The 26439-nt window shown below is 42.1% G+C and overlaps 2 protein-coding genes across 4 annotated transcripts in view; both read left to right on the forward strand.

Moving 5' to 3' along the window:
- The window catches only part of wdfy3 (WD repeat and FYVE domain containing 3), a 147989-nt gene extending 133941 nt beyond the window's left edge, over positions 1–14048 (forward strand). Inside the window, exons 50-67 of the mRNA XM_049578656.1 lie at positions 87–141; positions 412–531; positions 629–746; positions 1218–1324; positions 2838–2991; positions 3111–3202; positions 3285–3497; positions 4393–4534; positions 4716–4870; positions 5350–5508; positions 5593–5772; positions 5959–6141; positions 7040–7133; positions 7342–7485; positions 7629–7862; positions 8032–8143; positions 8312–8509; positions 10199–14048. Coding sequence (XP_049434613.1) covers positions 87–141; positions 412–531; positions 629–746; positions 1218–1324; positions 2838–2991; positions 3111–3202; positions 3285–3497; positions 4393–4534; positions 4716–4870; positions 5350–5508; positions 5593–5772; positions 5959–6141; positions 7040–7133; positions 7342–7485; positions 7629–7862; positions 8032–8143; positions 8312–8509; positions 10199–10319 — 2581 coding nt within the window. The 3' untranslated portion in view covers positions 10320–14048. The remainder of the gene's footprint in view (positions 1–86; positions 142–411; positions 532–628; positions 747–1217; positions 1325–2837; positions 2992–3110; positions 3203–3284; positions 3498–4392; positions 4535–4715; positions 4871–5349; positions 5509–5592; positions 5773–5958; positions 6142–7039; positions 7134–7341; positions 7486–7628; positions 7863–8031; positions 8144–8311; positions 8510–10198) is intronic.
- Positions 14049–18953: 4905 nt separating this feature from the next.
- cds1 (CDP-diacylglycerol synthase (phosphatidate cytidylyltransferase) 1) overlaps positions 18954–26439 on the forward strand; it is a 453066-nt gene continuing 445580 nt past the window's right edge. For all 3 annotated transcript variants that reach the window (XR_007449507.1, XR_007449506.1, XM_049578591.1), the window contains exon 1: positions 18954–19298. Coding sequence is in view for 1 of the 3 variants with exons in the window: in XM_049578591.1 (XP_049434548.1) it covers positions 19230–19298 (69 nt within the window). In the remaining 2 variants the exon portion in view is untranslated. The remainder of the gene's footprint in view (positions 19299–26439) is intronic.

Raw genomic sequence — 26439 nt, forward strand, 5'->3', positions numbered from 1 at the left:
AGTGCTTTTCACTGCCCACATGCTGAAAAACAGCAAAGTCGTGAGCTGTTTTAACTAAACCTCCTCTGTGTGCTGGTGTTTTTCAGATCGGGGCTCCTCAGCACGCTGGTCGGTGAGAAGTCAGTGACTCAGAGATGGGAGGTAAGAATCTAGATGTGTTAGTCTAAGGCTGTTTGGTTCAGTTCAGTAGAACTCAAGTTCGTTTGCCCCCTCAGTGCGGTTCGTTTGGGCAGGTGTGAACACAGCAGTCACACTCAGGTGTGCGCCAAAACAACCAGACTGAGACCTTCTTGAAGAGGTGGTCTCGGTCCGGTTACAAACGAACTCTGGTGCGGTTTGTTTGTGTTCAGTGAAACAACTTAGAAGCAATTATAAGCCGCACTGATGTATTTTCTACCATCTGTTTTCTAGCGAGGAGAAATCAGTAACTTCCAGTACCTGATGCATCTGAACACGCTGGCAGGACGATCCTACAACGACCTGATGCAGTATCCCGTCTTCCCCTGGATTCTAGCTGACTATGACGCAGAGGTTTGGGACAATATCAGTGGCAATTAAAAGTGTTAACCACAAGAAAAGCCGATGCCTGTTCTGTCATTAATCCTGTTTTGGTCACGTTGTTAACCAGGAGCTGGACCTGAACAACCCCAAGACGTTCCGTAACCTCGCCAAGCCGATGGGTGCCCAGACTGACGACAGACTGACGCAGTACAAGAAGAGATACAAGGACTGGGAAGACCCCAACGGTGAGACCTTGGAGATGAGTCAACATTTGACTGCATTTAACAGGAAGGAGTCAGAGAGAAGACTTTTATCTGTACTCATTCAAGTTAAATAGACACTGAGTAAAGAAAAAAGAGCCAGCTCATTTGAAGCCAGTGACACTCGAGGCGTTTGCACACTAAATTGGTTATTTTACCCAATATGTCAAACTTTAAAAAGCATATATGAGGCCTGTATTAAAGAATGAGTGTAGTCTTTGGTTGTTTATAGTAAAACAACAAACCCAAATTCACAATTTAATGTGGCACATTTTATTTGACTCATCCAACCTGCTCTAAACCTTTGAAATTCAAAACAACAGTAAATAAAAGGAGGTTCTGCCATGACAGAGATGTCCGTAGGTGCGATTCTGTCACAGAAGTTTGAATTTTGAAGTAGAAAGTTGTGTTTTCACTGCTCAGTGTAAGTGACTGTGTTGTTTTCTGTCCTGTCAGGTGAAACCCCAGCGTACCACTACGGCACCCACTACTCATCAGCCATGATCGTAGCCTCTTACCTGGTCCGGATGGAGCCCTTCACACAGATTTTCCTCAGACTTCAGGTTTGATCTGAACTTTCCTCGCCTCATGAATGTTGTGCAGTTAGAGTATAAATTGTTTATTTGATGAGATAATTGAAGTTTAAATCTGATCATGGAAGGTTGTTTTTAGTCCAGCTTTTTAAATTTTTGTAGGGTTTCTTTTCCTTCTCTGACACATGTTTTGTTTCCTTAGACTCTGGCAGATTTTAAGGTCTGATGGAAGCATCTTAAAGTATTACAAATTACTTTTAATCCAAAAAAATCCTCCTCTGCTCCTGCTCAATTTGCATCTTTGAGTCTAAGCCAACACGTCTTTACGCAATTTTAGTGAGCTATAATAATAATAGTAATAAACTTTATTTATATAGCACCTTTCAAAACAGTTACAAAGTGCTTTACAAAACCGAATAAAAGACAAAGCAATAAAACAAGATAAAGCAATAAAAACAGAATTCACATAACGGAGTAAAATCACGCAATAATAAAGCAGTTAAAATCCCTGAAAGTCAAGTTTAAACAAGTAGGTTTTCAGTAGTGCTTTAAAAGTCGAGGAGCTCTGACTGCAAAGGCTCTTTCACCTTTGTGAATTAATGTAGACCTCGGAACAACCAGACAAGATGCGTCAGAAGATCTCAGGGTGTGGGAAGGAGCATAGGGCAATGATAGGTCTGTTCTGTAACTTGGAGCCTCTCAGGGCTTTGTAAGTAATCAATAAAATCTTAAATTCAATTCTAAAAGCAACAGGTAACCGGTGTAGGGAAAGCCAGGATTGGTGTGATGTGGTCATGTTTTCTAGTCCGAGTCAAGATCCTTGCAGCAGAGTTTTGGATGAGCTGAAGGCGTGAGAGGGATTTTTTACTGATGCCAGAGAGCAAAGAGTTGCATTAATCTAAACGACTGGTTTCGAATGCACGAAGAACCGTTTCCAGAGGTTTGTTGCAAAGAAATGATCTGATTTTCGAGATATTTCTGAGATGGTGGAAGCCAGATTGAACTACTGAATTTACGTTTGTCTAAACTGAGGGCTTGATCGAAAATTACACCAAGATTAGACCTTTAGACCAAGGTGGAATCGTCCACAAAAACTCCTGCAAATGCCGCCTGCATTTCCTCTAAGACCAGTTGAGCAGTTTCTCCAAGAAAGCTATGGTTTTTGTAAAACAGCTATGTCTTGCAGCTGAAACTGTACCTTCTTCAGCCTCACCCTCTCCAGACGTCACATGTCCCTGATGTCCCAATAGCAAAAAATTAAAACGAAGGAGTTGTCAATCAAAACATGATTTGCCACGCCTACACATTCTTAAAAAATGGCCTTAACAGCAAAATAAGATGTTTTTAAGTAGATTCACTCAGATTTCTGTGCATGCTTAATGAGACGCTCAGATTTGATGTCATACACGCATGTTTACAATTTCAAGCCAAATTTCCAGTGGCTTTGCGTTCACGTAAAAGCCCAGACGACAAACTGTTGACGCTCTCAAGTGTCTGGACCCTAATGTCAGACCATCTGCCCATGTGTCTGTGTGATCACCAGGGAGGTCATTTTGACCTGGCTGACAGGATGTTCCACAGCGTGCGTGAAGCTTGGCTCTCCGCCTCCAAACACAACATGGCCGACGTCAAGGAGCTCATCCCTGAGTTCTTCTATCTGCCCGAGTTCATGCTCAACTCCAACAACTTCGACCTGGGTCAGTATCAGTGAGCGTGGACAGTAGCAGCTCAGGAACGCATGAGTCAAACTGACCCAGAGATAAGTGAGTGCATGAATATTAATGTTCTGTCTGCCTCCTGTTGTTTGATGTTCCAGGTGCCAAGCAGAATGGCACCAAGCTGGGTGACGTCATCCTGCCACCTTGGGCCAAGGGCGACCCCCGGGAGTTCATCAGAGTCCACAGAGAGGTACGAATTAAACCCACTTGTGACCGTTTAAGCAGATGGAGTTTCAGTGATGACACATTAACCTGTCTCCACCTTTCTCCAGGCGTTGGAGTGCGACTACGTATCGGCCCACCTTCATGAATGGATCGACCTGATTTTCGGCTACAAGCAGCAGGGTCCACCGGCCGTGGAGGCGGTCAACGTCTTCCACCACCTGTTCTACGAGGGTCAGGTGGACATCTACAACATCAACGACCCGCTCAAGGAGACGGCCACCATCGGCTTCATCAACAACTTCGGACAGATCCCCAAACAGGTCGGATATCGGCTAAACAATGAATCAACTGCTTCTGTACCCCTAATGCTGATATAAAAAAAGCACCACTAATGCAACTAAGAGTACTACCATTAAAAGGGTTTACTTTTTCAACTTGGACTACAATATAAATACTGCTAGGAGTAGGGATGTAACTGCACACAAAAGTCTTGGTCCAGTTTAGAAGTTAGGGTTCGGTGTATGACGCCCCAGAAGGAACCTTATGTCTGGAGATATTGTGGTTGCGATGGATCCAACTGCCCCACGAGTATCATGGCAGTGATCATCCCAAATTTCTGACACTGTCTTTGATCGCAAGATTGTGATGATGGCTGTCCTTGCACCTCTCTCACTGTGCGACGTAGGACCTCCGCTTTAGTGCCATGACCAAAGATATCGCCACATTTCTTTCACTTGGTCATCTTTAGTCTGGGACAGCCCAAAATCACACAGTATGTACCGGGCTTTAAATAACATCTGTCCTTTTCACGGGCAGCTGTGTTGTTAACTACACTGGCAGCAGCAAGCGTGATAATATCCTCAACATGCCACCCTCAGGCCAACATTTTTTCCTCACTAGCAGTTGTCTTCCTGTTTTCCATCCGTCCACCAACTATTTTATAACAATTTTGATTGGTTGTTAGACAAACACGTGACTCATAACAGATCAAGAGTTACTTATTCACAGGTTCATCAGCCAAAGTGCGTTATCACAACATGTGTTTGGGGCAAATTGTCGCCTATTAAAGCCCAGTTACAGAGGCTTTAATCCAATGTGAGGATGCACTAACTACCACAGCCAGAATCTATTAGCATTTGGCTATTGGTAGAAAAAAATAGTCCTTCGCTTTATGTCTTTACTCACCGACTGATGGTGTGTGTGTGTGTGTTTCAGCTGTTTAAGAAGCCCCATCCTCCCAAACGGGTACGCAGTAAAGCCAACGGTGACATAGCAAGCATCCCTCCGAGCTCCAACAGCGACAAGATCTTCTTCCATCATCTGGACAATCTCAGACCTTCTCTAGCACCTGTCAAAGGTACATGTACACACATACACAGTCACAAATCATCAGTCCAGTGTAGTATCAGTACCAGTTAAGCTCCAACTATCCCTTTACCGAAACCCCAACAGTGCCGCACTCTGTCCATTATACCTCACAGTGCATGAACCTCTTCAGACTCAGCACTCACATAAGTCTTTGTGTTCCCCGTGTGCAGAGCTGAAGGAGCCTGTGGGACAGATCGTGTGCACTGATAAGGGCATACTTGCTGTGGAGCAAAACAAAGTCCTGGTTCCCCCCACCTGGAGCAAGACCTTCGCCTGGGGCTACGCCGACCTCAGCTGCCGTCTGGCTAACTACGAATCTGACAAGGTAACATTTATATAACAAATACAGTTTGTCAGAGATTTAAACCTGCGACTCGTCTTCTCTCAAATATATACAAATAATATTACTGTTTAATTAAAACATGGACGACTGTAGATTCACCTTGAAGCTGGCAAGTGAATGTGAAAACTTATTAAAGACAATGTCTCCCCCTGCTGGTGCTTTACAGAAATGCACCTTCCTCACTGCGCTGAGCTTTCAGGTTTTACAGCAGCAGCCATTACAGACGTCTAATGCAGTTCTCTTGATGGTGCTTTTATTGCCCTATTCTCTTTACATTTGTCACAATAATGAGGACTTAAAAACAAACTAGACAGCTGTGTGTGTGCTGATCAGTGTGGAGGTGTTTGTTACTGAGATATGGACAAAGTTAAAGCCCCAAACAGCCAGTACTGACGAGTCATCATCTGCATTTCTCCACCTCTGCACCCCTCAGCCAACCAGTCTCTAATCTCCTGTTTCAGGCGCTGGTGGTGTACGAGTGTCTGTCAGAGTGGGGTCAGATCCTTTGTGCCATATGTCCAAACCTGAAGCTGGTTATTACTGGCGGCACCAGCACCGCCATCTGTGTGTGGGAGACAGGAACCTCCAAAGAGAGGGCCAAGTCACTCACGCTCAAACAGGTAAGAACACAAACAAAACTCAACACGAGGCCACGGAGCGGCGTCAGAAAGTTGGGTCTGTTAAACATCTTTGTTCTGTCGTAGGCGCTGCTGGGCCACACGGACGCTGTGACGTGTCTGACAGCGTCGTCAGCGTACCACATTGTTGTCAGCGGCTCGCGGGATCGAACCTGCATCATCTGGGACCTCAACAAGCTTTCCTTCGTCACGCAGCTCAGGGGACACAGGGCGCCCGTCTCTGCTCTGTGTATCAATGAACTGACGGTGAGCTGGAGGACGAAGTTCTCTTCTGTCTCTGTAGAAATAACGTTACATGTCCTTTTAGTCCAGGACGATAATCATGAGCTAAAGAGCAAAGTCATAGAGAGGATCATTTACATCATGTGTCATAAAGCTCTGCAGCTGATGGACAAACATAATGTGTGTGTGCATATGTGTGTGTGTGTGTAGGGGGACATTGTGTCCTGTGCGGGCACATATATTCACGTGTGGAGCATTAACGGCAGCCCCATCGCCAGCGCCAACACCTTCACAGGGCGCAGCCAGCAGATCCTGTGCTGCTGCGTGTCGGAGATGAACGAGTGGGACACGCAGAATGTCATCGTCACCGGACACTCGGACGGCGTTGTCAGGGTAACAATGCCCACTTTAATCTGAGATACATTATTGTGCTTTTTCAGGTATCAATGATTTTCCAAATGCTGATTTTAGTCCAACTCAGAAAACTTCCATTCATGCAACATTCAGAGACTCACAGGTGATGCAGCTACATGTCAGAGACACAGGTAAACATAGGCTTCATAGATTGATACCACGTAATGTTGCAGACAGAAATACACTCACCCACCACTTTATTAGGTACACCTTGCTAGTACCAGGTTGGATCCCCGTTTTAATTCTTGGTGGCATAGATTCAGAAAGGTGCTGGAAACATTCCTCAGAGATGGTCTTCTGCACACCTTGGTTGGAACCAGTGCTTATTTGACTTCCTGTTGCCTTTCTATCATCTTGAACCAGTCTGGCCATTCTCCTCTGACCTCTGGCATCAACAAGGCATTTTGGCTCACTGGATATTTTCTCTTTTTGGGACCATCCTCTGTAAACCCTAGAGATGGTTGTGTGTGAAAATCCCAGTAAATACTCAGACCAGCCCGTCTGGCGCCAACAACCATGCCACGTTCACAGTCACTTAAATCACCTTTCTTCATCATTTTGATGCTCCGTTTGAACTTCAGCAGCTCGTCTTCACCGTGTCTACATGACTAAATGCATTGAGCTGTTGCCACGTGATTGTCTGATTAACTATCTGCCTTAACAAGCAGTTGAACAGGTGTACCTAATAAAGTGGCAGGTGAGTGTATGTAGGCTTTCTTTAAAACAAGAATATAAGAGGCAACAATTCAGAGTTATAAACAGCACTGCAGAATATTCGTTGTAATCCCTGTTCCTGCCACGTCATCAAGGAGTTAATTGTACCGTGACTTAATTTAACTAAACCACCAAACTCTCTTTCTTTAAATTTGTCTTGTAGTTCTGGAGAATGGAGTTCCTCCAAGTCCCAGAAACCCCTGCTCCAGAGCCAGTAGAGCCAGATGTGCCTGACTGCTGTGGCGAGGAGAAGATTGGTGAGTCTTAACGGGAAAAATACCTGATGAGAGGTTTCTGTGTCAGTAATACAGCGACATGTCCCAGAATGTAATAGAATTTTAACATAAAGTTGCAGATACTTTGTTGGTTCACCTTTCTTTGCTGGCTTATGAGTATACGCACAATAATTTCACTGTGAAAATGTGTTATCATGTAAAAGAGTTATGAATTTTTTCCGTCTCACAGAGGGTGGCGAGAGTCACAACGGCGATGAGGACAGCAGTGAGTCGGACGGAGACGAGCCCAGTCTGAGCCAGGAGCCCAAAGCACCACGTAACCCCTCCACAGGTGGAGGCAGCCAACCAGGCAGCACCGTCCACAGACCCAGAGGTACCAACCAACACTTCCTCTTATCAGCATTCACAGACTGTTTTACTGGTTTAGCAAAATTATCGTTAAGCAAAGGTATTGTGTTTTTGATGAAGCTGAAGCCACGCTAACGTTTACATTTCTGTCACTACGCTCCCTTTAAGGTCCCTCAGCTCGAGCAGGAGCCTCGTGGTCGATGGACAGCAGCTCTGACGACTCTCACCGCTGGTCAGACACGCTCAGCATCGACGAGAAGGACGGCTTCGTGTTCGTCAACTACTCTGAGGGCCAAACTAAGGTCCCTCACCCTCACTCAGCTCACCCAGGTCAGGGCGCAGTGCCGCAGCCTCTCCAGCCCTCCACCATGGACGCACGGACGTATAACCAGCTCAGGGCCGGTGGGTGACCCCAGTTATTAGACATGTTTTTTACAAAATTGACGATTAAAACTCTGACAACGATTATCAGCTCTTGAGCCAGTCAGAAAAACAAATCCTAAAGAGTCCACTGATCTGATGTCAGTGTGTTTGTCTTTGTGTTTAAGTGTTTATGTTTGTGTGCTTGCAGGCTACAGATGGGAGCGCCAGCTGGTCTTCCGGAGCAAACTCACCATGCACACGGCGTTTGATCGCAAGGACAATGCTCAGCCCGCAGAGATCACATCCCTCGCCATCTCCAAGTAAGAGAGCTGAGCGTCAGGCGCCAAACTGACAAAGATGAATCCTTTCATTTTGTTTTTGTGCATTGTAATATTTGTTTGAGAGCTTTTTCAAAGACATCCTCGCTGAATTATTCTCCTCCCTCTTCCCCTCTTTTGTCCTTCCCTCTGTTACCGTCCTCTCTGCAGGGACCACAGTAAGATCCTGGTGGGCGACGGTCGCGGTCGGGTCTTCAGCTGGTCAGTTAGCGACCAGCCGGGCCGTTCGGCGGCCGACCACTGGGTGAAGGACGAGGTGGTGGACAGCTGCTCCGGCTGCACAGTTCGCTTCTCCCTCACAGAGCGACGCCACCACTGCAGGAACTGCGGGCAGCTCTTCTGCCAAAAGTGAGTGAATCACAGAAAGTTTAACAGCATGTTGTCCTTATTTTCCTCTTTCACTGATACTTCACCTGCTGCTTGAGTCTTGAGTCTCACGTAAAAATGTATTTGCAGGTCTTACTCATACGTCAGTGCTGTGATAATTTAGACTGAAGCCTCAATACAGTATATTCAGCATTGATTAACCCTCTGTAGCCCCGTATTGTTTGCTTATATTTCTTCTTTTAATGCGTAAAATGAACGTATGACATCAGGTAAAATAAGCAGCTTTAAGATCAATTTAGGCTCTTTTTTCATGGTTTATTTCAGTGGTTTTCAGACTGTTTGTGCCCAAGGCATGTCAAAGGGCAAGCCAAAATCTCAATGCACGCCTATATACAGTATATCTGTGCAGGATAGTTTCTGTGACATGTGTTATCACTCTTATCACGAGAGGATGGCAGAAAAAATACCTGCACACCAATTCAGCTGAGCTGGACAGCCACCAAAAAGGTTCACAGGCTGAGATCCATGCCAAAAAATTGCACTGTCATGGGTGCTGTTACTCACGTTATCACGACATAAATGTTTTTATTTACTAATATCAATTGGCAACCAACTATTACTCATGAAATATGTATTAACTAAATGATTCAAGAATTCATTTTAAATGTTTAAAAATGACATCAAAGCACCAAAAACACATCCATTTATAAACAGGGAAAAAATGTAAGATAACGTGATGTGTCACACCCTTTTAATTCCCTCGCATGAACGGCTACAAATAGGTTCCCTGTGAAGGTTTTTAAAATGAAATTACTTTTTTTCCTAGCTCAAGTTTGCCTCTTTATTAGGAAATGGGTGCACGCAACATACTGATAGAGTCGATTAAAGATTCATTTATTACTGTTTGTGTAGGCCCAGTTGATACTGCAATGATAATGTGTCGATATCACAAAATCCCACACCACACCTGGCATCATTTGAGCGCCACTGGCACAGGTAACTCCCCCTGAACACTACATGAGGGCAGCTGCTGTGCCCTGCTGAGAGATGCCACGAAAAAAGGCTGAACAAAGAAGAACTTGTGGAGCAGTGACATCGACATGCTGTTAAATTAATCGAAGTAAATGTGATTTTCCAGAGTGCCAGAACTGGAGTTACAGGCAAATCAAAAACCCAGCAATGACATAACATTTGTGATGCTGTAAATATCAGCAGAGGGACGCACAGTAGCTGACATCCCAGCTGACATCGGGCGAGAGGCAGGGTTCACCCTGGACAGGTCGCCAGACTATCACAGGGCTGACACATAGAGACAGACAACCATTCACACTCACATTCACACCTACAGACAATTTAGAGTCACCAGTTAACCTGCATGTCTTTGGACTGTGGGAGGAAGCTGGAGCACCTGGAGGAAACCCACGCTGACACGGGGAGAACATGCAGCTCCACACAGAGGGGCTCCCCCACCCTGGGGTTCGAACCAGGAACCCTCTTGCTGTGAGGTGACAGTGCTAACCTCTGCACATGCTAACGTCTGGGAAACAACGTTGGTGATTTCCCACAGACCTCAGATCATATTCCTGCTGGAACATGTCCGGGTTTTTCAAGAAATACTCTGTTCTAGTAGAAACCCTTGAACACATGTATGAACCTGAGAATGAGTAGAACAGGTCGTCTTTAACTCTCCTCCGTGTCTTTGCTCTGCAGGTGCAGTCGCTTCCAGTCAGAGATCAAACGGCTGAAGATCTCGTCACCGGTGCGAGTTTGTCAGAACTGTTACTACAACCTTCAGCATGAGCGAAGCGCCGAGGACGGCTGCAGAAACTGAGCTCCACCCGCCACCTCCACCTTGCCCCGAGGACTCCTTCCTGAGGAGCGTTTCATTCCTCCGACTGCCTTGTTCCCTCGACACCTCCCGTATAAAACGCTCTCCCTCCAAACCCCCCCTTTATCCTCTCGTACGTCCAGTAACCACATGTACTGTAACACACTGACAGACTGTAACCGCAGGGAGGGAGTGTCGGCTGGGAGAAAACGAGGATAGCAGATCGAAAGGAAACTCAATCACCACTTTGACCACCTGCACTCACCTGGAGGAGGGGAAAAAAAAGAAGAAGCAAAAACACCGTCGACGGCGACGCGGCACGCTTGAATCAATCACCCGCCATTTTTGCTTTGAGATCAAGAACCAGGAAAACTCCTCCCTCTGTCACCTGAAGACACAACAGACTTGTGAATATTGTAAATACGTACCATGGCCTTTTTAACTCTCACGAGGAACCAACTCAGAACAAAAAATAAGGTCAATGAGAAAAAAGAAATTGCCTGTAACATAGCGTTGTGACTAACCACTCCTGGCTTTAAAAAACAAAATGTGTGTAGTCTGCGTCACGAGTCACGGCGAGTCCAGAGGAAGGGATATGAATGTCAATAATTAATGTCTGTGGGTTGACTTCACCAGTGGGTCTAGTTATGCAAAATCTTTTTAAGTTCCTGATCAGTTTTTGTTGTTGTTTACAGATATATTTTGTGAGTGTGTTGCCCACAGTGTCAAACCATCGCCGTCACACAGAGATTTATTATCACATCCCTTTTTTCTTTTATTGGCCAAATTGTTTTGATGAATTATGACGATTTTTTAAAAACTATTTTGTCCTTTTTATGAATTCCCATTTGTAGGATTTTGTTGTTGTTGCTGCTGTTTGAAGACTGGACACGTTATCATTTCAGATTTTATTTTTAAACCATATCACTCCGTTAATTTCAAGATTTGTTCTGTGAGAGAGGAAGCGCCACGCGTTCATCGTCTGTGAAAAATACGAATTAGCTAAAGAAGTTGCGTCTCTTTCATGGAGCCTTATGTAGTTACTGTACAGCGTCACTGCAGCTTTCTGAATGCACACGATAAAGGGACTCTTATGTTTATTCCTGTTTTTATTTTCTGTTCTTGTCGGTTTGTGTTCAGGTTTGTCGTCTGCAGACGTTCACTCTGACCCTGTGGCATTATTACAGCACATGTGGCACTCCACACTTTATCAAGTCCTCGTAGAGGATGTTAAACTGCAGGAGCAGCAGCTGAGACAGATGAAGATGTAAATAATCATTTTAACCATGAAATCATGACATTACCTTACACAGGACAAAATCCACTCTAAAATTATAAAAAGAATTTCATGGTGTTTTGTCTACAAAGTCAAATACATTCACACAGTTGGACAGACTTTTTTTTTTTTTTTTTTTTTAGGTAAAAATGTATTTTTTGTATTTTATCAATTATGTGCCCTCCTCATGCTTTCTAATGTGCATAGTTTCTTAATCAAGTATGCTCAGAAAACATTTAAATATATCCACGATTTCAGCAAGTTTAAGATTAAATCATTTACTTATATTTTATTGGCTTAAGCTCATTTTTGTCAACTGATGGATTTGGTAACACAAAAATTTAGTTTTATTCTGTCTTTAGGGGTCAAAAATATGTCAGAGATACGTAGAAATCACCTGTGGATAAATCTATGGGGTTTAATTTGTGCCAAAAAATCTGATTTTGCACATTTGTTTGTGAGGGCTTTTGTTTCCTTTGAGTTTGTCTGGTTATTACCTCTGCTGTTGTGTCACTGTCCATTCTAGAGTCTTCCCATAAATTCATTTTGGAGCAGACAAAATGAGACGAGACAAAAAAACCCAACACAAAGTCAAAAAAAGGACAAGGACGGTATTAAAGAAAAAGACACGATGAGACGTCTCGTCATCACGTTGAAGTCAGAGAAACAGACGAGCAACTGCAGGGATAATGACACAACGATGACAAAGCAAACGCAGATCAGTGTTTTCTTTTTTAATTACTACAACTTTAAGCAACATCAGTAGTTGAGGACAAAATGTAAAAGCAACCATATCCTCCTGAGACCCTGTGTCCTCATGAGGACATCACATTTTGGGTTTACTGCACCTTATATGTCATTCTGCTTAACTTAGACGTGTTGTCCTCGTCTAGTGGACAAGGTCCAAAACCTGATCACTTTATATGGTTGACGTTTATTTATGATTAATAATGTTTGTAGTTTGATATGGCAACAAATTTGACCAACTTAAGCAACATTAGGACTTAATTATCATCTCATTGAGGACATTTGGACTTTATTATTGTTGATGATGGTTAGTTTTTATACTCATCAGGTCCTTCTGATCCCAAATAGCTAAGAGAAATTAAAAATGCATACCAAACAAAAGTTCGGGTCTCAGGAGGATATTTAACTTTTTTATCTTTATTTCATCTTTTAAATTATCGTCAACAAGAAGTTTGAACAATAGCAAGGAGATGTGTAAACTCAAGATCCACGAGCAGTACACGTTAAAACAACATGTTTGGCACAGATTGACCCCCATACACGCTGCCACGTTCATCGTTCAATGGAAGTAACTTAAAAGTTTGTCATGAATTTATCGCCGTAAAACTGGATGGCTGCTGCTGCTGCTGCTGCTGCTGGGGTTAACAGTCGGACATTAGTGTTTTTGTTTTCATGTAAAGTCTGCACGTTGTTTTCTCTGTCCTCGTCTCTCTCCGTACATGTGTCGATGTTTAGTTCGTGGTTCTGTGGGCAACAACTGTGCATTCAAGCGCTGCTTCCTTCCTTTATTTCCCAGAGATCTTTTTGTTGTTTCCCACTCGTCTTCACAGAGTCTCAAACCTGTAAAAAAGAAAAAGAAATCACATGTCAGATTAAATCTCCACCCCCACAGCTCCCTGACGTCCTGATAATAATATGCACTCGTTATTGTCCTTATATCATTCTGCGTTTACGTACTGTAACTTAGCGTGCAATCATGCCACCTAGCTGAAAAGGCCGAGTCGGCTCCTATCAATCAAGAGTTCCTTCGCACCTTCACGTGTACAAAAAGAAAAGTCAAGAGGAATCACAGGTTTTTATTGAATGCAGTTTTACGTTGTCATTTTAACAGGAAGGTGCATTTCACAGCGGATAAATGAACTGTACAAAGTATTTATGCAATTATAACTGGTTTTAGATTTTTTTAATGATTATTGCGATTTCAGCAAGTTTTGTTACTTGTTGCATGTCTATTAACACAGCTGACTTTCTGTGTCAGTGCATTGTACATGTTCTCGGCATTATATTTTGTTGGGTTTATTCTTTTTGTCTTTGTTTCTCGGAGGCATTGTCTGATGAGTTGTCCTGAGCGAGCGACAGGTTTGTGTACAGAGCCGGAGATCGTGTCCCCAACTCTGGGTGGACTTTTGTACTCTTTATGGAAAAAAAATAAAAAATTAAGGACTAACGAGAGACGACGAAGAAGACGAAGAAAAAAAAGAGAAATCCTGGATTATTTTGGTGGTCTTGTATTAGACTGCATTACTACAGTATCTGGTGTGCAATCTGTGATAGCTGAATGTTCCTTGTATATTTGTGTTCACTACATCCTACAAGAGAAAAGCAGTAGAGTAACCCCGCCCCTCCTACAGAAGCAAATGTTACAATAATGCAATAGATCTGGTACTTATTCTTTTTAATTTCATTTCAATAAATAATTGCTGTTTACCACCAAAACAGACTCAGTACTTTTATTTTTTGAAGCAAGTTGTCCAAGTGTTCCTGCAGATGCTTAAAAATATATTTAAAGGGAATTAATTCATTAAACTTAAAAATAAAGCCTTAATTGGTTTTAACCGTCTGAAACTTGGACACTACATCTCTTTTCTTGTGCTGCTTTCAGACGCCTTTTGCAAGTATTTAAACCTTTTTAAACCCTGAGAAAATTTCAAAAACAAAATTTCTTTATTTTTATTTTTTTAAAAAGAAAAATAAGAAAAAGCTAAGGAAAACTACATTTGTAATTAATATTATTACATTTTAAAATTATGTTACAGAATTATTAGAATTTTTAGGCACTCTTTCAAAGTCATTTCCTTGTTTAACTTTTTTTTAACTAATTTTTTGTTTCTAATTTTCTCTTTTTACTAGTTTCTTGCTATTTTTTGGGTTATTTCTTCTTTCGTTGCTCATTGCCTTCTTCCAATGTTTTTTTTTAATAAATACTTTTATTGAAAAACATTTTCTATGTTTAAGAACAAAAGAAAAGGGAAAAAAAGACAAATATTAGGTCATGGGATTTTACAAAGATCTTTTATGTTTTTAAAAGAAATCAAGCCAACAGGTTATAAAAGGTCAAATGTCTCAAATCATTTCTTAAAAAGTCTTTAAAAAATGACACTTTCCTACATGGGAAGTAGAATTTTATTTTATTTTTTTCTAATGTAGCATTGTAAAATTTAAAATACTTGGTAATTTTTTTTTTTTATAAAAAATATAAGTATATATATATAAATAAGGCCTCTGTCATTAACGTCACACAGATCAGGATGACGGCAACAAAGAGACTCTCTTTTTGTCTCCTGTCAGGAAGCTCAAAGGAGAGGATCACTGTCTGTCAGCAAACTGTCACTGTACAGGAAACAAAAATGGCTGTTTGACCAAGATTTTGGGGCATGACTGAAACAGGTTCAAAGCTCAGTGTATTTAATGCAAAACGTTTTTCAAACTCGGCAGAATGGGAGTCAGGGCAGAGTGAGAACCACAAAATAGCCAAGAAAACACAAGTGTCATGTATTTCCCCCAAAAAGTCATGTTTTATGTTACAAAAAACAAATTGGCAAAACTGTCTCAGACCCTGAATTATTTATTTTTATTTTACCCTGTTCTACTCTGTTATTTTGTTTTATTTTAATTGTCTTAGTTCTATTTTATTTTACTTTATTTTGTTTTGTTGTTATTTTATTTTTATTATTTTATTTTATTTTAATCTAATACAGTTTAATTTTTGTTAAACTGGTCTTGAATTTAATTCTGAGAGGCATCAAAAAGTCCAAAAAGTCTTAGATCTAACTCACCCTAAGCTGAGGGAACCTGATGTGTCAGGTAAAATTTTATAAAACGTGGGCACAAACTGTTAATTTGAGGGAAATAAAGGAATCTGAAAAATATAACCAGAGCTGCCACAGTCATGGAAAACTTGGAGAAGTCTTAGAAGTTCACAACCACTTTTTTCCAGGCCTGGAAAAGTCATGGAATGTTGCTTTGTGACAGTAATTGTCTATTGATAACCTTCCACATAATGTAACAGAAAAGGAAAGTTATTTTCAGAAGCTCTTGACATAATGTTGTAATATGTGACATTTTATTTACCATCATTTATGTTTCATTTCTTCCCTGCATCCATCTCTCCCTCCCTGTGTGCCAGCTAACTAAAATTATGTTTGAATAGAGTTTGAATCTGATGCGTAAGAAAAGTGTCAGGCAAGAAAAAAATGTATAATGGGTCCTTAAATAGTCCTTGAAAAGTTTTGAAATGTCCATTTAATGTGTAGGGAACCTGTTTAATGGCTGAAAAGAGGATGGATAGGAAGACACATCACTAGTTTGGGTGATTATTACACAGACTAGTACAAATATAACAAGATTTTAATTTGTGAGACCAAAAAAACGACCTTTTTTTTTTAATCACTTTGTCAAATAAACTATCATGATTTATGTCATTTCACGATCTGTTATATTCATTTTGTTTGAAAGGAAAAAAAGAAACACTTAAGTCAGTGATGTGTCTCCAGTACAGTCCCTGAATGCATCACAGTGACAGTGTGATGAATCAGCTGCATCATGTATTTTCAGGATCAGACCTTTACAGGGTCTCAGTTAGGACCCTGGTTATTATTACTGCTGCTGGTTGCTGCTGCAGCGTGAAGCAGAGCTGAGACAGAGACGCAGGCTGCAGCTGCAGCAGCAGCACACCGACCTGTGTCAAGGTAGACACAGAAACACAGACTGGACCGGAAGTGGTGGGGCTTGTACTTCAAAATAAACCTACATTTGTTGACACTTTGTCTCCACTACATTTCAGATGGGGAAAATAATTTTATCAATTTTTACATAAGTGCATGATACTGCTACTTGTGTTTCCTGATGCTTTACATGGCAATAAGCCTCTTAATACAGAGCACCTTCACCAAACTTGAAGGTCCAGTGTGTAGACTGTAGAGAGATGTATTGGCAGAAATTGAATATAATATAATAGGTATGTTTTCTTTAGTGTACAATCACATGAAAACAAGAATTGTTGTGTTCTCCTTACCTTAGAATGAGCTGCTCATATCCATACAGGGAGGGGGATTTATGATAATATAATTTATAATAATTTATAATTATATGCAGTTCACATAATCTGGCTGAAATTAATTTATACAAACGTTAGAAGATCCACTCATTACTGTAAGTGTCAAAGTAAAGGTCAAAGTTGTCACAGTGAAATTTAAGGTGTGCTGATGGATTCACGTCATCAACTCATGCATTGAGTAACATTACAAGTTAACGTTCCACCTTAAAAGTCACCGGCAGTCGGCCCAGTGAATGAAGTTATTTTTTCTCAGACTCCAGCTGCTGTGAGAGGCAGCAAAACATCCTTTCATTTTATAGTTACAGTTTACTAATAAAACTCTCCACAGTATGAACAGTGGTTACATGAGCCTCAAAACCAGACACAACTCAGCCCTGAGCAGAGTGACCGTCCTCTACTGACCAATCAGACTGCAGTGTTCACAGCTCCACCTTTTAGTACCAGATCTGTGTGCTAGGTACCCCAACAGAGGGGGGACCAAACATGGGGACAGTACAGAACGGTTCATTGGTACCATCCACAACTTTTCACGGTGGAAACGGAAAAAAAGGGTACCCAACTAAACTGTATCGTACTGCTTGGTGGAAACGGGGCTTGAGCGGACCTAGGGTCTAGGTACCATAGGCCCGTTTCCACCGCAGGAACTTCGGGGTAATTTTACGGGGCCGGGGCCGTTGGTGCGTGTCGCCACCGCAGGAACCACCCCTGAAGGACAGAGTTCTGGAACTTTTACAGGGGCTAAACAAGTCCCTGCCTCGGAGTAGGTACTCAGAACGGCCCCGAGAGACTCCTGGCTGGGGCTTGGGGATTACTTGGTGCTGATTGGATATACTCAAGGAGGGATGTGATGTCAACAGAAAGCAACAAAATAGCCGGCGTATTTAAAACTCAGCAGACGAGGGTTAGCTCGTTCATATAGCTTACCCCGCCATGTAAAAAATAACTCACTAAATGGCCTGTGAAAAAAATATTTATTCCAGCGGATATCTTAGTCACAACATGATTGAGCTAGCAAAGCAGTTTTGTGTTGCTATGTGTGGTATTTATTCAGTTTTGGGAAATCACGATGTCTAGAAAGCATCAGGCTGCAGCTGACAGTGACAGCTAACAGCGGCAGCAAAGCTAACATCAGGACGTCATCTGTTAAAAGCCTCCCGTTGTCAGATACGACATGAAAATACTCCAGTTAGCTCAATCATGTTGTAACTAAGACATTCGCTGGAAAAAATATTTTCTTCACGGGCCATTTAGTGAGTTATTACAGACACCGCTATCGGTTAACGGCGTCCTTACGTCCCAACGATTACGTCACATCCAGAACCCGTAACTTTACAGGAACCTTCCTCCTACTCCACTCTCTCAGTGCAGACACGGCGGTTGAGAGGGCCGAGCGAGAGGACGTTCCTGTAAAGTTCCTGCCCCCCAAATAGTACCAGGAACTTCTTCAGTGGAATCGTAGCCTGGTTCCAGACCATAGACCCCGCCCACTCAACTGAGCAGGCTTGCATGTCTGGTCTGGCATACTTCAGTGAATTTGCGATTTATCTCGTCCAAACGATGGACGGACCAATGAACACCGGCGGTCTAGCTATTAGCCAGTCAGCGCCACGCTGATGTCAAGCTGTACGCCGGTGGGTAACTGGTGAGGATAGCAACAATGGCGACCGCTACAGATCCTACAGACCACATTAACGATGTTATCGAGGTATTTCGCCACTACTCGCGTCAATGGAGGACCAAATTAAGGAAGCTGCTAAACTGGATTTAACAGCGATGCAGCTGGGCGTGCACGATGACGGAGACATTTTAAACGGGCAATGCTCGCTTGTTTTCGGCACCCCCGAGGCATGGATACTAATGACGTCAGATTCTGGGTGAGTCGTTGATCTCTACTGATTGGTTAGGGGAAAAATCAAATTCCCTCCCTTTTGTAAATCGCCTTCAATGGAGGCGATGTCAGACTGAAGGTTTGGTGGAAACGGGGCTTTACACTCCTCACCTTTGACTTTTAACTTTCAAACATCAAAAGGTACGTTTTTAAAATCTAATAACTAATTTATAATGGAGGGAGGGTTATACACTTTACTCAAGTCACTCAGGGAGGCTCAAGGAAAAACATTTGTAACGTCAAGGAGGCTCCAAGAGTCAAGCCACCCACTACCCTGATAAGTAAAGAACATTCCCTAAAATACAACTAATTTATTTCTTGACACACTTTTACTTTGAAAGTTCCCACCGGAAGCTGCGTGTCGTCACTATATAAAGCTTGTCGGCGGTCGGAGGCAGCAGGACGGGACTGCGGTGATAAACAAACACACGCAGCAGACTCGCTGGGATCGTGTCGGGCTCTGTTGCGGCTCTTTGGCAGCTCCGGCTGACTTCCAGGAAAGCGGACCCTCTCCACGGACCGAGCTTTTACACCCAAACCCGGGTTATTAATCCAGGACTTTATCTGAAAACCCCGGGACTAGTGTGGGCTCGTGCCTCCCTCCCTCCTTCCCCCGGAGTCGGCTTATGTGACACATTAACGTCCCGGCAGCGACACGAGCGAGACATGACGGAGCTGAGGAAGCGAGGCGGAGGCGGAGGAGACCCTGACAGCACCGAGAATATCAGCGACAAGGTAAAGCGAAGCAAAACACGCCACGGGAGACCTCGCCCTCTAAACAAGTTAGTCGGGTTTGTTGTCAGCCGCTCGCCGACCAGTCAAGCTAGCAGGGCTGTCAAGTTAGCAGCGAGCTAATTAAGCTAGTTAGCTGCAGGCTCCCGGTAATCCTGCTGCAACAACATCAACACGGTCACGGAAACTGCTCCGTGTCCACAAATAACGACTGTGGGGTGACGTTCACGTCCTCATCATGCCTGGGACTGTCACCACATATTCACCCTGTCATCGTGACATAGACTCATCAATGTCACGCTGCTGCTTGTTGCCTTATAAACCGAATCCGCTGATTTATTGAGCTTTAAAGTTGGTTTGTGTTGTTGGATTGCAGCATTAGAGCAGGTGCAGGGCTGGTGAGGCCTCCTGGTTTGTTGTGTGGGAGATGAAGGGTGCTCAGGTGGAAGTGAGGGGCCCTGAAATTGAATTTAAAAGCCTTTAATAACCGTATTCTGCAGTGTTTGTGCCTCTGTCCTCATTGATGTGATCACCACATACTTGACTTCATGGGTGCTGCATTGACTCACATGCCAGACATACCTTCTCACACAGGGAGTGGGTCAACAACTAATCAGGATCTAAGGTTAAAGGAACATAGTGTAACAGGAGAGGTGTGGACTTCTTACATGACTTGGACTTGAGTCAGATTTGAGTCACAACTTTGAAATCTTAAAACTGACTTTTGAGTTCACTTGGACTTGAGTGTTACTACTTCAAAATTCTTCCCCCAAGTCCAAAAATTACAAAGTATGTCATTTAAGAACTCATTAATTCATTTCTATAGGCACTTATCCCGTTGGGGGTCACGAGGTGCTGGAGTCTATCCCAGCTGACACTGGGCGAGAGGCAGGGTTCACCCTGGACAGGTCACCAGACTATCACAGGGCTGACACATAGAGACAGACAACCATTCACACTCAAATTCACACCTACAGACGAATTTAGAGTCACCAATTAACCTGCATGTCTTTGGACTGTGGGAGGAAGCCGGAGCACCCAGCTGACATAGGAGAACATGCAAACCCCTCCATCCTGGATTTGAAACCGGGAACCCTCTTGCTGTGAGGCGACAATGCTAACCACTTCACCGCCATGCAGCCTATGGAATCAATTCATTTACCTTTTGTTGAACACGATTAATTACCAGCAAGTCTACACTTAATTCCCCTGATCCACTTTGTTTAAACTAATCTGACAACCATGAAGAAGTAACATTATGTTACTTACAAATTGGAAAAAAGATAACCTTTTTCCCTCAAAAACAAATTGCGGTATGGAAAACGTATAGGTTGAAAATGACAGACAGAGATGCAACACCTCCCAATAAACTTGTTTTAACACGTAAATACAAAATTTGAAAACAGTTCATGGTTTTTGTAAATTATATATTAGTATTCTGTTGCTAAATTGACATTGCTCTTTGGTGAAGAGACAACATGACTTGTTTAAGACTGGAAATTCAAGGTTTAGGACTTGGGACTTGACTTGGGACTTATCAGTCTTGATTTGAGCCTTAACTTTGAACTTGAGTGCAAAGACGAAAGACTTTGTTGTGACTAAACCATGACTTAGTCCCATCTCTGGTAAATAGATTTAGGTTAAACCTGGGTGTCTACAGATCCTTTAAAAAATAAGTTTTCCTAATATAAGGCCTTTAAAAAGTCTTAAATTGTCTTAAATTCAGATTCAATGGGTCTTAAATATTTTCACTCACAAGACTGTTTACGATCATCGGACCGACTGAGGAACTGCAATAATAAATAGCGTGTATGACAGCAATAAGATTTTGTTTTCATTCTACATTATACAAATTAAACGTGAACTCACCCAACTGTTGTGATTTTTCCATACTGTTCATTTTGAACTGCGGACTTTCAATGCAGAAAGTATGACTGAGCCTGGCTAGTTTAATGAGATACATGATAGTGGTGATGGCTTAATGAAAGAGGAAGCCGAAACTAAAGGAGGAAGAGTGAAATATCTCAGCATCGAGACCCCTGACACAGACGCAGAGAGTTCATCGGCAGAGTCTGTTCAGAGAGGCTCAGATGAGGAATATCCCGGTATATTGTTGTGAACTTAATATTGTAGTCAAATCAGATCTTCAGCATTGGTTGATGTTACATTTTCAAACTGTAATTGGTGGAGCTGCCCCTGAATAGTCGACCAAACGTTAGTCGAGTCAAGTCACAGCCAACAGATATCTTTCCCTTCTTCTGTAAATATTCAGTCTGATAAATACAGAAAAGTTGATCATGTTAGTGCAGGGCTACCCAGAGCTTTACATCTGTCCCACAGACGATAGGCCTACACACTTAAAAACAAGCTCCTGGAAGAAGATCAGCTCTGCTCTCAGGATTTCAGGTAAATAGGCTGACGCTCAGACGCAACCTGCCGCCGTGCTCTTGAAAGCTGGCGCAAAAAAGCCACAAGAGTAGCGCCCAGAGCCTGACCTCGCGTTTTCCACACAACATGTACCTGCGGTTATTCCACAGGCTAGTTAATAACATGTCGGGCAGGAAATCCAAAGTGTGGGATCATTTTGAGAAGGTGAAGGACGAACCCAAGGTGATATGTAAACTCATCTTCATTGGTCGACTACAAACATGACGTATCATCTGAAACATGGAAGTAGCTACATGCCCATTAGCCCACAGCGTCATTAACAGGCGGCTCGCTCAGTGTGTGACGTGCACTTGGAGATAAAATATAGGCCTATATTAATGAAGGTTCATTAGAAGCCAGCGGGGTTGTTTACCGTTTGCTGAGCCATGAAATGTTAAAGCATTTTCCACCTAAGTTATTACATATATTTGAGTTATCTACAAGTTTACTGTAGTGATTGTCATCTTCTCGCTTTCAAATGTCTGCCACGGACATTTACACAATGTCACGGATAAACATGGGTAAATGCATGAAAAAAAATCATCACATATCACCTCTGATAATGGTTTATTCATTTAAAAACACATTGTGCTCGTTTAGCACACTATTTCATGTAGTTTTTATCTGCTGGAGGGTCGCGTAGGGCAGCATAGCGCGACAAAAATAGAAGAGCCGCGTAAAATAGAGAGTTGTCGTGCGACAGCCGGTGGTTGTCCCGCCGCTCCCGTTGCCGGTGCAGCCACTGTAATTGATTAACGGGGGCGAGCTGCTACGGGACTCACGCTGCAGTTAACACTACTAACAGCGTGAGTTAATGTCTCTGCACATGTTGAGCTTCCAGCTATGTTAATACAGACACAGGCTAATAAAACAGCTAATATAACATGATGAGTTAGAGTTGTTCGGACCACTTTTGGACTTGTTTGCCCACATATTTGTACTGAGAGGTCTTTGGATCCGTTCTGCTACTACATCTGCTTCTTGTTCTTCTTCTTCTGGTGGACCAGGTGCGTTAAGTGCGTCTTTACGATGCATACCGCCACCTATTGCACCGGAATTGGAACGACAAGCTACATTCACAGACAGTGAGTCCCATTATAATGTGTTTATGAGTGAGGTCGAACAGGTAGCGCCAAAAGCAGAAAAATCTATATGTGGCGGAGATAATTTATTCGTGGCACACCGCCACAGATAAATGAATGTATGGGAAACACTGCAGTGTTAACAATGTTACTGATACTATTCTTTCTCACACCTTCAACTCAAACCACCAAAATATATCATTTAATCATTACATTCATATCAGAAACATGCAGGTGACTAGTCGACTAATGGCCCTACATGATGACTACTGATCGACTAGGAAAATTCTTAGCCGGAGGCCGCCCTAGTGATTGGTCATCATTAGCTGTTTACTTGAGCAGATTGATTATTCACCACATAAATCATGACACACTGCTTTCCCTTACAAACCGCCACTTTAAATAATAAAAGGTATCCTATTGGTACTGATATTGGTGATTCTGGCCCTTTGTTTCTTGGTATCAGATTGATTTTGTGGTATCGCCCACCCCTAGTAAAAGGGCCGGAGCACACCTGAAACAACAAATCAACTGTGTGAACAAAGTTCAGTTGATTGAATGAGCCAAATCAGCTCGGTTGGAACAAAAACCTGCAGCCACAGCGGCCCCTTTACGGATCAGTGTGAGACCCCTGACTTATAGGGTAAACAATGATTGAAGAAATGATCAATAGATTACCTGATAATGTAAATTTTCATCAGTTTTGGCCTTAAATGTGCACACTGAGAGTATATTCTGTCAAGTTGTAGTGAGAAAATGAGTCTTTATATCACAGTTTTGTTCTCTGTATGGCTGTTTGGACAGATTGATGCACCCTTGATGTGTATGGACAGCCAAGACTCCAGAGATAAATTATATTTGAGTGTAATCAAAGTAATTGTCTTGATTGCGTGTTTACTATCTCCACCTTTTAAGCTGGACAGTGCTTTATCTCTGTCAGCTATGGAACATCTAAAGACAACTTTACATCTACCTATTCTTCGTCTAATCCTCTGTGGGACAGTTTCAAAGGTTAGACAGAGTCAACCCCACCTAACAGCTCCACTCAGGCGCCTCACCACCAGCCCCTGTGTGATGTACGCAGGGGTCGTTGAGCAATCCCGTCCGGCCCACTGATTAACTCGCCTCACAGAGGGAAGAGCTCGCTCACAGACACTCTGCATAATGTCTCTGAAACTGTGCCAAGGAGTTCAACATGGCCCAGAATTTATCATGCGTGTGCTGCTGTAGGTCTGCTTTACACAAGGTCACCTCTTGGGGAAGTGTGCCATCACAGTGGCTGATTTCCATATTACCTTGAAGCATGAAAGTGGAGTGTTTTCACTGGATGTGTCGGGCAAACATCTTCTCCAAAATATGTATAGGGCTGCAACTAATTATTGTTTCATTATTGATTGACTGTTATTTTGCTCATTGTTTGGCCTTCAGAAAGTCAGTGCATTGTGAAAATGTTTTTGTTTTCTCTGATGGTAGTCCAGAGGGGTATTCCAGGTAGGAGGTTAAACAAACTCTGAGTCTAACCCTGAACTCTGAGTTGATTTACCCTGAGATGGGAAACTCCGAGTATCCGGTTCCAGAACAGCTGATCTGAGTTAGTTCAGTCAACTCTGAGTATGTTCACTCTGAGTTAAACCGACAATAAAAAGCCATCATCAATGGAGCTCCGACTCCACGATTCACCATGGCAACAGGTAAATAAGACAGCACCTCCATTTTAATCCAGTGGATGTAGAGATATTAATGCATGTGTAGCAGGCGGTGCACGTTTATCTTTAAAAGAAGAGCCTGAGTCAGAGCGAGGAAAGTGTAAATAAGTTAACCATAAAGTTAATAAAAAAGTTTATTCATCATTTATCAGACTTACATTTCCTGAATGAAGATAAAGTGGTGGAATCTGACTGTGTATCAGGCTGTAGATACATTACATTATATTAATAATATATAATAATATATTTGTTCAGATTTAATCTGATGAGGAAAAACACAGGAGGCAGCAACTGAAAAATAGGAAGATTTAAAACGTATAGGCTAGGCTATAGATCAAAGACATAAAGACATGACTGTAAACTCACAGTCTGACCCAGTAATAATATGTTTGGTGATTTGCACTTGAAAAGACGTTGAGGTTAAAATACAGTAGATTTTAAAATGTTGCACATCTATTTGTATCTTGACTCAACAGCATTCAGTGACTTTATTTCAGCTACAAATGTAGTAAATTTAAAGACAGTGAAATGCTGCACCATTGCTCACTCAAAAATATGAACATATAATCCCCAATATTAGGCTATAGGAGTTATGTTCCATCAGTGCGACCAGTGACATCAGTGATAGAGATCATTAGTCATTGATACTACGTGTCTAAAGCTTCATACTGATTTTTAAAATTTAAATAATTAGACCTACACATTATGTGCAATAAACATTTGGGAGCTGCTCTGACAGACTGACAGTCTGATCCTTGTGCACAGTGTTATAAAAAATAATAAATATAAAAAGGACAGAGGTTTGATTCTGGGCTGAGGATGAATTCTTGCTGTGTAATATTTGAATGTAAAGACAAAAACTGATGTCCAAAGAAATGACTGATGTGCATAAATTCAGTAACTTAAGACAGTCCTGAGTAACAAACTAATATCCAGCAGGATTTAGACTGTGACAGACGGTAAATCTCCGCTAATTAATGCGCTTCGATACAAGCTTTGACACGGACTGAATGAATGAGGAAGTGAAACAGCGTGTAAGAGGGAGGAGACAGAGAAAAACTCAGGGTTTATTGAAGAAAACCTGTCAGCGAGCAGGTTACGTTCACCAGAGTTTCAGTTACCTCTCTTTCTGGAACGGATAACTCAGAGTTTCCCTCATCTCAGGGTTAACTTACTCTGAGTTTTCACATAACCTGCTTTCTGGAATACCCCCCAGGACCTAAAGATACTCAATTTACTATCGGAGAAGATGAAGAAAATACAGTAAATACTCATATTTGTGAGGACGAAGCCGGTGAATTTTGGCATTTGCCCTTAATAAAATTACTAGAAATGCACTGATTGTGAAATTCTGGGCTGACACCGATGTTTTAAATAAGTTTGGCTGATAGCCGATGTTTTTGTTGTTGTTGTTGTTGGTTATTTTGTGGGTGAAGTGCTCCTTTAAGTGAGGATAAGTGTTTGCGTGATATTCTTACAAATATAATTCTTCAATAAAAAAATTTTCTTTACAATTTTCTAAGCTAATAACAAAGAACCTGCCAAACACTGACACCACAGCTTGTGTTAGAGAGAGGCAAAAAAATGCTTGTGGTGATTTTATTACAAGAAATGGCTATTTCTGTTTTGTCAGGAGGTTTTTTCCCATGTGTCGTGTTAAAGGAATGAGAAGTAAAGTGACGTCATGTCCAGAGAAATGCAGTTAAATAAAAAAACAGACAAAAAAAGTGGAGGGTCTCTGCAGGTCCATAAAAGCCTTAAAATATCTTATATTTTAAATTCAATTTAATGAATATTAGGCCTTAAAAGTTATTAAATTGTCTTGAATTTTACGTTTGAGAGGTTAATTGCCTTTTTAATTTTATCCCTAGCTAACACCTGAACCTAACACTGTCTTTTTACTTAATACATGCAGTTACCTGGTGGCAA

The sequence above is a fragment of the Epinephelus fuscoguttatus genome, linkage group LG6 (assembly GCF_011397635.1).
Source record: "Epinephelus fuscoguttatus linkage group LG6, E.fuscoguttatus.final_Chr_v1".
In the NCBI taxonomy this organism is placed as follows: domain Eukaryota; kingdom Metazoa; phylum Chordata; class Actinopteri; order Perciformes; family Serranidae; genus Epinephelus; species Epinephelus fuscoguttatus.